This window comes from Lepidochelys olivacea, assembly GCF_965140295.1.
Source record: "Lepidochelys olivacea isolate rLepOli2 genome assembly, chromosome: 1".
NCBI classification, from domain to species: domain Eukaryota; kingdom Metazoa; phylum Chordata; order Testudines; family Cheloniidae; genus Lepidochelys; species Lepidochelys olivacea.
The window spans coordinates 160,926,577-160,939,167 of NC_140411.1; the positions used below are offsets into that span (position 1 = coordinate 160,926,577).

The window sequence follows — 12,591 nt, forward strand, 5'->3', positions numbered from 1 at the left end:
GAGTGACCTGGCTTCAGCCCCAGCATTGCTCAGGGGCGGGGGCTTGGGCGAAGGGGTGGAGTGGGAGTGGGAGTGGGGTGGGAAGAGGTGGAGCAGGGCGGGATGGGGCTGGGTTGCTCACTGCTGCCAGCGCCAGGCCCCCCACTAACCCTCCAGTCTGCCCTGGACCCTGCGTAGGTCCCCCTGAAGCATAGGGCCCCCCAAAGTGCAGGGCCCTGGGCGGTTGCCCCGGTCCATCCTATTGATGGGATGGCTCTGCTTGGGCACCACCAAAAATTATACAAACCTGGCACCTATGGTGCTTGCATCTCCTGACTTTAGCCTGCCATTTATAGTGACAACCGATGGAAGCCTGCAGGACCTGGGTGTGGTGCTCAGCCAGAGGGGGCCAAGTGCATGATCACATACGCAAGCCAAGGGCTGAAGAAGTCAGAAAGACATGACAAAAACTACAGTGCTTTTAAACTAGAACTGCTGGCCTTTGAAGTGGGCTGAAATATTTAAGGATTATTTAGCGTACTCTAAGGTCACAGTGATCCCAGATCACAATCCACTCTGATACCTTGCAATGGCTAACTTAGGTACAACTGAACACTGGTGGGTGGCCCAACTTGCTGCATTAACTTTTGAATTACAGTATAAACCTGCAAAAACAACGAGAAGTCCTTGTGGCACCTTGGAGACTAACAAATTTATTTGGGCATAAGCTAAAGCCCACTTCATCAGATGCATGGAGTCAAAAATACAGAAAGCAGTATATATATGAAAAGATGGTATAAACCTGGAAGACAGAACATCAATGCAGTCACCCTATCTAGATTGCCTCTACAGGAGGGATCAGAAGAGAGCGAAGATCTGGAAAAAGACTTGCTGGTCATTCTTGCAGATGTTGTGCAGACCTGTTTGTGGCTAGAGAATCCAAAGCCTGAGGATGAAGTGATGGTAAAGAATGCAATAAAAAACCTGGTAAAAGGGAGTGCGATAATCTTGGAGTACTCATGAGAGGAGATCCAAACTCTGCAATGAGAAGGCAATGTCCGACCTGTCTTAGTGGCAGTCACGAGCCAAATGAGGCCAGACCAGACATTTGGGGCCAGATACCCCCAGTCTAAGAAGCTGGCCAGACAGTAGGAATGATTTAGATTGCACCGCAGAGTGCTGTTCTAGATGTCCTACCACCCCCCGAGATGGCAAAGAAGTGTGGCAGTTAGTGGTGTCTGTTTTGCTACGCCGGCAAGTTTATGAAGCTAGGCATGATCATAGGGGGCATTCTGGAGACAGGAGCACTCGAGGTGCTGAGGAGAAGCTATTACTGGCCCACGATGGGTAGCGAAGTACAATCAGGGATCCATCAGTGCAAACGGTGTGCCCTAGCCTCCCACCTGAGCCCCTTTAATCTGTACTAATATGACTGTCCCAATGGACTACACACTGCTAGAGAGATCTTCAGAGGAGGTATGACAACTTATTGGTTCTCATGGACACGTTTACCCAATTCAAGTCACAGTTCCAACTAGAAACCATACAGTGTGGACAACAGCCGAAGTCCTCATGAAACACTGGTTTGCGGATCAGGGGAGGAATTTTGAGTCAGAGGTGATGTTTGAGTTGTGCAAACTGTATGGCATAGGTAAAAGCTGAACAACGCCCTATTGTATGCAAGGAAATGCTCAGTGAGAGAGGTTTAACTGGACAGTGCATGACAGGCTAAGTTCACTCCCTCCCAAAAAAGAAGCGAGCCTGTCAGGAACATCTCCCTGAGTTGGTGTTGACCTATAACAGCCACATCCATTCATCAACAGGTTATGCTCCTTTTTATTTCATGCTCGGGAGAGATCCCAGGTTGCCAGAGAGGGCCCTGAAGAAGATGATGTGACCAGTTTGGATGACTGGGTCAAAGGTCACCATGACAGGCTGAAGACAACCTGTAAATTTGCTCTCAGTATAACTAAAGACACAGCCCAAAGTAGGAAAAGGACTTATCATCACAAGTCAAGTGGGGCTCTCATCAAACGAGGTAACTGTGTACTAGTTTGTAACCATAGACACTGGGGGCATAATAAAATAAAGGACAAGTGGGAGTTGAATTCCCCACATTGTAATCACACACAACAATCCTGAGCTGCCAGTTTACACGATCCAGCCTGAATGCCTAGTTTCTTCTCATGCAGGAAGGCTTTTGGAACATGAAGAGTTTTGCAACGTTCTGAGCATTGTCAGATTTGGACATATTCTGATTTCTTCTGCGGGATCACTGCCAAGGATTCTTTACCCAAAACATCTTGACCTCAGTAGTTTTACCCTGGGAACCAATAGTTCCAATGTCTGCAGTAGATGCAGATGTCTTTGTGTATCATGCATGGAAAGGCTATCTCCAGACATCTCACATTAACGTGATGCCTTACAGAAGCATGTTGCACTCGAGGATGCAATATTATAGAACGAGGCAATGTGCTGAATAGAGTCAGACATTTCATCCTGCTTATCTAAGAGTTTTCATTAAAATCCCCAGCTGACTGCCAAAATATATTAAAAAAAGAAAAGGAGTACTTGTGGCACCTTAGAGACTAACAAATTTATTTGAGCATAAGCTTTCGTGGGCTACAGCTCACTTCATCGGATGCATACAGTGGAAAATATAGTGGGGAGATTTTATATACACAGAGAACATTAAACAAGGGGTGTTACCATAAAGACTGTAACAAGAGTGATCAGGAAAGGTGAGCTATTACCAGCAGGAGAGTGGGGTGAGGGGTGGGGGGAACCTTTTATAGTGATAATCAAGGTTGGCCATTTCCAGCACTTTACAAGAACAGTAGGAGGGGAAAGAAACAAGGGGAAATAGTTTTACTTTGTGTAATGATCCATCCACTCCCAGTCTTTATTCAAGCCTAAGTTAATTGTATCCAGTTTGCAAATTAATTCCAATTCAGCAGTCTCTCGTTGGAGTCTGTTTTTGAAGTTTTTTTGTTGAAGAATTGCCACTTTTACGTCTGTAATCAAGTGACCAAAGAGATTGAAGTGTTCTCTGACTGGTTTTTGAATGGTATAATTCTTGACATCTGATTTGTGTCCATTTATTCTTTTACGTAGACACTGTCCAGTTTGGCCAATGTACATGGCAGAGGGGCATTGCTGGCACATGATGGCATATATCACATTGGTAGATGCGCAGGTGAACGAGCCTCTGATAGTGTGGCTGATGTGATTAGGCCCTATGATGGTGTCCCCTGAATAGATATGTGGACACAGCTGGCAACGGGCATTGTTGCAAGGATACGTTCCTGGGTTAGTGGTTCTGTTGTGTGGTGTGTGGCTGCTGGTGAGTATTTGTTTCAGGTTGGGGGGCTGTCTGTAAGCAAGGACTGGCCTGTCTTCCAAGATCTGTGAGAGTGATGGGTCATCCTTCAGGATAGGTTGTAGATCCTTGATGATGCGTTGGAGAGGTTTAAGTTGGGTGCTGACGGTGATGGCTAGTGGAGTTCTGTTATTTTCTTTGTTGGGCCTGTCCTGTAGTAGGTAACTTCTGGGTACTCTTCTGGCTCTGTCAATCTGTTTCTTCACTTCAGCAGGTAGGTACTGTAGTTGTAAGAACACTTGATAGAGATCTTGTAGGTGTTTGTCTCTGTCTGAATGGTTGGAGCAAATGTGGTTGTATCGTAGAGCTTGGCTGTAGACAATGGATCGTGTGGTGTGGTCTGGATGAAAGCTGGAGGTATGTAGGTAAGTATAGCAGTCAGTAGGTTTCCGGTATAGGGTGTTTATGTGACCATCGCTTATTAGCACCGTAGTATCCAGGAAGTGGATCTCTTGTGTGGACTGGTCCAGGCTGAGGTGGATGGTGGGATGGAAATTGTTGAAATCATGGTGGAATTCCTCAAGGGCTTCTATGGGTACCCACATGGCCCCACAGTATGCCAACATTTTTATGGCTAACTTAGAACAACGCTTCCTCAGCTCTCGTCAGGGTTCCAGGGTGTCCAGTGTTACAAGGGAACTCTTCTTTCCCCCTGAAGACATGACAATCCACAAGGAACTCCACACACTGAAATTTGAAGGGTTCCCCTCTCCCCTATGCAGGCAGGGGCAGCAGGTCTTTAGAAATTCTGCTGGTGCCCAGAACGCTCAGAGCCTGCCCCCCTCTATCTCCACCCCCGGCCCGCCTAAGGCTCTGGGAGGGAGTTTGGGTGGAGGGAGGAGGTCTGGGGTGCAGGCCCTGGGCTGGGGCAGCTGATTGGGGTGCAGGACGGGTGAGAGATTGGGCTCTGGGAGGGAGTTTGGATGGGGGAGAGGGTCTGGGGTGCAGGCTCTGGGATGGAGTTTGGGTGCTGGGTGCACGCTCCGGGCTGGGGCAGAGGGTGGAGGTGCAGGAGGGGGTGAGGGGTGCAGGCTCTGGGATGCAGTTTGGGTGCAGGGGCTGGGAGGGAGTGTAGAGGGCTGGGGTGCAAGCTCTGGGAAGGGGTGGAGGGGTGTGGAGCTTATCTGGGGCTCCTAGGCAGGGCGGACTGGGGGTCCCCGTGTGCTGCTACCCCCAGGCACTGCCCCTGCAGCTTCCCATTGGCTGCAGGGGCGCTTGGGGCAGGACACAGACCCACCCTACCCAGGGGCCGCAGGGCGGGGCTGGCAGCCATGTGGAGCAAGCAGGCAGGAAGCTGCTCAGCTCTGCTGCGCTGCTGGTGGTGAGTGAGGGCCCCAGGCTGTTTTAAATGGCCTGGGGGACCCACGGGGGAGGGGGATGTGTGCCCGGGGGCAGAAGGCAGGGCTGAGGGAGACCCGGCCTCAAACAGTGCTGGAGCCAGGCCTATGGTGTCTGGGCACCAGGAATATTCCTGGTGCCCAGACACCACGGGCCCATAGAACTCACCGCCCATGTATGCAGGTTATTCCCAATTAGAGGTGCATGGGTCACAGGGGCCAGGATTTTCAAAAACAGGAACTTAAAGTTAGGCACCAAAATCCATATTTAGACATGTAATAAGTGGCCTGATTTTCAAAAGTCCTGAGTACCCAACAGTTCCCACTGAATATTTAGGTCTTGGTTAACTAACTCACACAGAAGAGAGTTAAAGAAAAGTGATAGTGCTTTGCACATCTGCTTTAACCTGGGAACTTTGCTAAGCGTTGTCGAGCTTGTGTCAGACGTTTAATTCTTTCTTTCAAATTTTTCCTTTCAGTGGCGGCATCTTTCTTCTCAAGAAGAAGAATGCTAAATTGATCTTTGTCTTGCAAAAGTTGCAACATTTCAGTCTGTAACATTTCAGTGTAGTCCTGGAGGACATAGGACTGAATAATCAAAGGAATTTGAGTGGAGAGACGATTGCCTGCACCCTAAGAGAAAAGAAGATCATCAACAGGATGATGTATCAATAGTCAAGGATGTATGAGGGAAACACAGAAAATAGGATCCTGCAATTTTACAACTGATCAGTCCACTTAGAGGCTTTCTAGCTATTAGGCTGGGAATAGAAAAGTATAGTTAATTAACTCCCTTTCATGTTGTGGTTATGACTTCTCAGTGTTACAACACTCCTAGTAATAGGGCACACTATTACACTTGGCAGCACGTGGTTATTCCATAGCTTACTGCAAATTGTGAACAGTAATGGGAACAAGTACCAAAAAGCAATGACTACAACTAGGGATATTTGAACATTTGTTGTCCGAAAGGTCTTCTGTGTTCAGTACTGTTAATCTAGTATTTACTCGAAGCATACTACTTTCTTTAAAAAAAAAAGTTACGAGTAAAGGAATCACCCCTCTCCTTAAATGTCAGCTGTACATTTCCCCCCAGGTACTTATGTTCTATAAAGTAGGACTGATGGGGGGAAATACACGGACAAGAAACTCACCTTGAAATATGCATTTAAGTGATAAGCCATTTCATCAACGGAATGCTGTTTTTGAGATGCAATAGACTTAACATGAGTAACAGCAACACCAAAAGGGAGGACTTCATGAGCCTTCCTAGTTTCCTGTAAATCTTCACTGTAAAGACTGTCCTGACAGTAAACGATGCGTTCCATTTTGAACTGATTGGCAATTACAGTTTCAGCTTCCTCCTCTTTTTTTTGTTTTATGTCTTCAATTCTATTCTGTGATTTAAAATTAGAAGAAGAATCAATAGAGCAGACCCAATACCACCCAACAATTTATAAAGCAACTCATGATGCTTAAGCATCCATCCAAATGTATCTACTTTCCCAAAAGAAGCAACAGTCAGCACTGACTGCAGTCTGTAGAGGCGAACGGTCCACCCATGACAAAGGTATTATTAGACACTCACTGAATCATCAACCTCTGCTCAAAAAACAGCTGTAGAGCATTTTCCACTCTAAGCATAGATCCAGAAACAACCTACATTGTATCTCTGATTGTCAAGGCAGTCATGAGATACCAAGATGACTCAATACAGCTTTCCTCTGTGTAGACATCAAAGCCACCCAGAACAACAAGCCTCAGTGATTTCATTTGCAGGCTGCACAAAGCTGTAGTCAGCTTGGCTGGAATGCAGAGGGGCAATAGACTACTCTGAACCCCCCATATCATTACTAGGTTAAGCTCATCCCACAACACACACTTAGGAGCAGGGAGATTCCCAGTTTTGAAGTCAGATGCGAAGAATGAAGCTATACCACCACCCTGAGCCTTTCAGACCATACTGAGAATGCAGCTGGGGTGAGCTGAGCTGGCAAAGCAGTAGCTGCACCCTCCACCCAAGTCTCTGTGACACCTTCAGAGTCAGGAATCTCCTCTATGATTAAATTATGCATCAGTTTAATGACCAAATTAACCTATTTATTAACAAACAATTTTGCATTAAACTAAATGAAAGTCAAGGTCTCCTCTAATTGTGCTCTGTATACTTGATGTAAGGGGACTGTTGCCCCCTTACTAATATTCAGTGGGGTGTTTTGGTTGGCTAGCTCCCAGTGCTCAAAGGGGAAAGGTCGATGGGAAATCAGGACCCTGAGACTGACAGTCCCCAGGAACAATGGGGAGAGGCCAATGCTCCAGGTCAGCCTGAATGACAGGGTGGGCAGGCTAATCAGAGAGTCAGGAGGCCAGGGAGGTCCCGTTCTCCATGTGAGCTGGTTTTGCCTGGGTCAGACAGAGTGGGGCCGAGCTAAGGAGAAAGCAGGGGCCCAAGGTGAGCTGGGGAGCAGAGCTGTGCCAGATACAGAGAGAGCAGACTTGCCCTGGGAGCATAGCCAGCAACCAGAGCCAGAGGGGCCAGAAAAGCAGCCCAGGAAGAAGGTCAGTGCTGGGAGCAGAGTCACAGAAGCAGCCTGCAGAGCAGACTTGCCCTGGGAGCAGAGCTGCAGCAACCAGAGGCAGAGGGGCCAAAGAAGCAGCCCAGGGAGCTGGAGGCAGAGCAGCAGCAGTGCAGAGACAGAGTGGTGCCCCTGGGGCTGGAGCAGTCTGGAGCTGGGTGTGGTGAGCAGCTGGGGAAACCAAGGGGGACCCTGGACAGCGGGCCCAGCACAGGGAGATGCCTCAGCCAAGGGGCTTTGCAGGCCAGGCTTGGATCGTAACCCCGACAGCGCGGGGGCGACACTGGGAAGAAGGGTCCTGCCACTTAGAGCCTGAGAGCGTGTGGCCACCACCAGAGCAAGCGTCCAACCCACAGCATCCCTGCAGCACAGCCAGGGCCGGAGAAGAAGGCCTGGGACTTACAAGGAACAGACTGTGACTTGCCCTGATGTTCCAGAGACACTGTTTGTGATGTTCCCTGCCACAGAGCAGGTTGATGTGTTTCCTTTAACCTTTCCCATTTTTCCTTATTCTTTTTAAAATTAAGTGTTGATTAAATAACTTGCATTTGCTTTAACTTGTATGTAATGGTCAGTGGGTCAGAGAAGTGCCCAGTGCAGAGAGAGTACCCCAGAGTGGGGACACCCTAGCCCCTGTCCTAGGTGACCACAGCAGGGTTGGGGGTCGAGCCCCCAGGAATCCTGGGCCCAGCCTTGTTGGGGTTACGAGGACTCTGCCAGACAGGAGAGTGGAAGGGGAGTCCTCAACGGCAGCGAGGCCACTGGGTAAAGGAAGTGGGAGCGAAGACTCAGATCCTTTCACTAGCCCACTTCACCGGGATAGTGCAGAAGCCAGGAAAGTTCCCCACAAGAGCGGGACTATTCCCCCACTTACACTGAGGCAAGACCTCACAGGACAGGCTAACTGCCAGCCTACACGTGAAGATTGTCCCACCAATTCCCCCTTTGACAGCAATCAGGGAACTGAAGTCCCACAAACTATGCACCCAGTGGAACTTCATGAGTTTAACTGTGATTCTGGTCTCAGTGTAATTCTGGAGTAACTCTAAGGAGGCCTGTGAAGTTACACGTGTGTAAAACCAGTTATGTGAGATCAGAATCAGGCCCCATGCCCTCAAGCTCATGGCATTATTGTTCAGCACCTTCACTTTTATGCATCTGTTGCTTCACTATGTAACTTTGCACTCTACACCAGGGAGTCTCAAACTGGGGATCAGGACCCCTCAAGGGGTTGTGAGGTTTTTACATTGGGGGACATGAGCTGTCAGCCTCTACCCCAAACCGCGCTCTGCGTCCAGCATTTATAATGGTGTTAAATATATAAAAACATTTTTTTAATTTATAAGGGGGGTCACACTCAGAGGCTTGCTGTGTGAAAGGGGTCACCAGGACAAAAGTTTGAGAACCACTGCTCTACACCATTAACTGAATACAGTGGTATTTATCAATCAGTGGGAAGTTATACAGATAGATAATAGATTGACCAAGAGTGAAGATAGTTCTAAGCACATGCCATTAATGATGATGTAGATACAATAAATCAGTGGTTCTCAACCTTTCCAGACTACTGTACCTCTTTCAAGAGTCTGTTTTGTCTCGGGTACCCCCAAGTTTCACCTCACTTAAAAACTATTTGCTTACAAAATCAGATGTAAAAATACAGAAGTGTCACAGCACACTAATACTGACAAATTGCTTTCTCATTTTTACCATATAATTATAAAATAAATCAACTTGAATATAAATATTGTGCTTATATTTAAGAACATAAGAATGTCCATACTGGGTCGACCAAAGATCCATCTAGTCCAGTATCCTGTCTTCCAACAGTGGCCAATGCCAGGTGCCCCAGAGGGAATGAACAAAACAGGTCATCATCAAGTGATCAATCCACTGTCACCCATTCCCAGCTTCTGGCAAACAGAGGCTAGGGACACCATCTCTGCCCATCCTGGCTAATAGCCATTGATGGGCCTATCCTCCATGAATTTATCTAGTTCTTTTTTTGAACCCTGTTATAGTTTTGGCCTTCAACACATCCTCTAGCAAAGAGTTCCACAGGTTGATGGTGCGTTGTGTGAAGAGTACTTCAGAGTATATAGAGCAGTATAAACAAGTCATTGTCTAAATGAAATTTTAGTTTGTTCTGACTTTGCTAATGCTTTTTATGTAGCCTGTTGTAAAACTAGGCAAATATCTAGATGAGCTGATGTACCCCCGGAAAACCTCTGCGTACCCCCAGGGTTACATGTACCCCGGTTGAGAACCACAGCCATAAATAGCCCCTTACCTTAGCTGCTCTGAAAAGATAGAAAAAGTTCTCAAAGTGTTGCATGGCAATTTCAGTAAAAGTTTCTCGTACAAGCTCTAAAAAGACAAAGGAGGAATAACTATAATTTCACATCATCAGTATAAATATAAGAACTGTATGAGTCATTAACAAATTGGGTTCAGCTGTAGCTTAAATAATGTTTTAATTTGAAAGCTTTGTAGTTTGCGTATTTCTATTCTGTGTGGGTGATGGTTTTGTGATATGCATTATTTTGTGATGTGTATTATTTTGTGTTCCAAGTGGTAAAAAATGTTTTCACTTGCAAATCAGTTAAATAAAAATATTTAAACTTAATAAACTTTAAGTATTTTCAGTTCATTTGCCTTTGAGGCCCTGGTCTAGCAAAACACTGTAAACACATTCTTATCTTTAAACACTTGAGTAGTCCAATCCATTTGGGGATTTGGAGCCTGGGTATGGAAGACTTGTAACACTGCAACTAGAATCATATTGAGTCCATGGGTCCTGTGGAAATCGTAATGGCACTTGCACAAAACAGAGTAAAATGAATTTGACACTTCCACCAAAATTATCTGTATCATACTTCTACAGATTGTAGCAATATATTGTTACTTTAAATTTGATGTAGTTTTAGTGATAACTCTTTAATCTATATTATTCTCCTACCTACATTTAAAAATGATTTGGTATTTATGGTCTCAGTGAAAACATTTGCATTTATATATTTGATCTGAAGCAGTACGTGGAGGACTGAATATTTCAATATTTTACCAGTTAGCTACACTCCACAAGTTGTAAGTACCATCATTCTGATTCCAGCCCCAAAACTCATCTGTCCCCTAAAAACTTGCCATATGAATTAAAGCTAAGTGGTTATAAAAGCAGCTAAATGAATATGGTCAAAGTTTATGGCAAACTAAGTGAATGAAACTCACCAGTCACTGTCTTCAGTATCATGATAGCTGGTGATTTCAGCAGCACAATTTGTTGTTTCACAATGGCCTCAAATGTCCTGTAATTGACAAACCCTGGGAGCTCTCTTCCACGATAGTGATTTTCAAAGCCCCACACTTCTTCTTTCATAATTTCTTTTACTACAGCAATTAAAACAACAGCACCGTTATTTCTAATAATTCGAGATGTGTTTGTTTTTATACTAAAATCTATGTGAAAAGGCCTGGATTTAATAAGGGGCCAAAACTATTTCTTAGTTCTCATGTGTCTATTTGGATGCAGAACAGCTACAGCAACACTCAGGTTAGCGTAAGGAATCTGAAGATTGTAGATATAAAGTTTTGACTTGTTGGATTACTGTATGTACACTCTGTGACTGGTTAACAAACCTGCCTGTAGTCCTGTAGATATTTGAGGGGGCAGAGTTAAAGTCACTGCAGGAAGGATCTCTGAATTATCTGAGTTGTGTGAGGCTGAGATATCAAAGGGGCCTAAGGCACTTGGGTACCTACCTCCATTTGACCATTTTGAAAACACAGCTTATCATCTCAAATTTGACATTACAATAATGTTGTTGTTTAGCATGCAGAGAGATTCACAGTCACTTTTCCAATGAAGTGGGCTGTAGCTCACGAAAGCTAATGCTCAGATAAATGTGTTAGTCTCTAAGGTGCCACAAGTACTCCTGTTCTTTTAACAGGCTGTGTTACCTTTAGCGAGCTGAAAGAACGAGGCGTACTTGTGGCAATTTAGCAAGCTGGCCTTCCTGGAGAAGTATTAGCAAATACACTACCTGCAGTACTCCAGAATTTTGATTTGTGTCTGTGACTCTGGTAAATCAACTTGCTAACAGTCATGGAAACAAACAGCTCAAAACAACCCAGGAATCAAACGTGCATCACTGCAAGGATTTACTTTCATTAGCCTTAATTTTTAGGGCTGGTACAACTTTAGGTAGAACAGAACGGTGAGAGTAGAAATCATTAAAAGTAGTGACTGGGTTACACTAAACTCTATACTTGAACACCCGCACAATTTACATAGGTTTGGGTCTAGATATGGAATTCGCCCTTTGGACTAATCTCTAATGATGGATAAGGGCCCCCAACAAGAACAAGCTGGTCCATGCAAGCAGACCTTTGCATCCATATGGAGCCCCATTGTTTTCACTAGGGCTCTGGGCACTCACAGATGTCTGTCAGCGCAGAACAACTTTCAGGTCAAGTGCCAACATTTGGTGCTTACCTTTCAGTGTACTGTTATTAACATGGGCTTCCCATTCATTAAAGAACTTGCGAACTTTTGTGAATAGTCTTTGTTTTGTTTTATCAGTTACAATTTCTTCTCCTTGTACTGAATTCATGATGTCCTGGTTAAAGAGTTTGAGTTTCTGTGAAGAGACAGGAAATTGCCAAACAACTCGGGGCTAAATTCAGACCCTGAGCTGTTTGCAATGGTACATAACCCAAACTTTGCAGCAGGGAGGGGAAATGCTGGAGCAAATGTTACACACTGCTCCCTGAAAAACTACAGAATTCACACTCTGCAGGTTGTCTGTAGCTCCAGCTGTGGAAGTGACATTCTGAGAGGCAGTCAGACCTCACAGGCTGTGTATTTCAGCACAGTAGTGCTCAGACTGTGTGGCCTGTGACTTGCTGTCTCAGGACATTGAGGTTCAGTGACTAGGGCAAAGACTCAGGAGGAGACCTAGGGTTCTATTCCCAGCTCTGCCACGGACTTGCTGTGTGATCTTGGGCAGGTCCCTTCATTTCTCAGAGCGTTTCCCTCTCATCCTGTTTGCCTTGTCTATTTAGGTTGCAAGCTCTTCTGGGAAGCAAATGTCTTTTAATCTGTGTATGTACAGTGCTTAGCCTAATGAGGTCTTGATCTCAATTTGGGCTGTTCTAGATGCTCCGGTAATACAAATGAATAACAATAATTCTCCTTGTTTCCAGCAGCTAAATTTCATCAAAAGAAACTAAAAATACATTGAACGCTTCCCTAATGTTGTTTTTCCATGTAAGCAATTACTGTAGCAGAATGCCGTGTTATTCTGAATGTGAGTGAAAGTGA

The 12,591-nt window shown here is 45.5% G+C and overlaps 1 protein-coding gene across 4 annotated transcripts in view; it reads right to left on the minus strand.

Moving 5' to 3' along the window:
- Window positions 1–5,096: 5,096 nt before the first annotated feature.
- The window catches only part of LOC311514721 (interferon-induced GTP-binding protein Mx1-like), a 29,029-nt gene continuing 21,534 nt past the window's right edge, over window positions 5,097–12,591 (minus strand). For all 4 annotated transcript variants that reach the window (XM_084617403.1, XM_084617400.1, XM_084617401.1 and 1 more), the window contains 5 exons: window positions 11,764–11,908; window positions 10,500–10,658; window positions 9,562–9,638; window positions 5,850–6,092; window positions 5,097–5,328 (listed from right to left, as the gene is read on the minus strand). In XM_084617403.1, the coding sequence (XP_084473529.1) occupies window positions 5,098–5,328; window positions 5,850–6,092; window positions 9,562–9,638; window positions 10,500–10,658; window positions 11,764–11,908 (855 nt within the window). In that variant the 3' untranslated portion in view covers window position 5,097. The remainder of the gene's footprint in view (window positions 5,329–5,849; window positions 6,093–9,561; window positions 9,639–10,499; window positions 10,659–11,763; window positions 11,909–12,591) is intronic.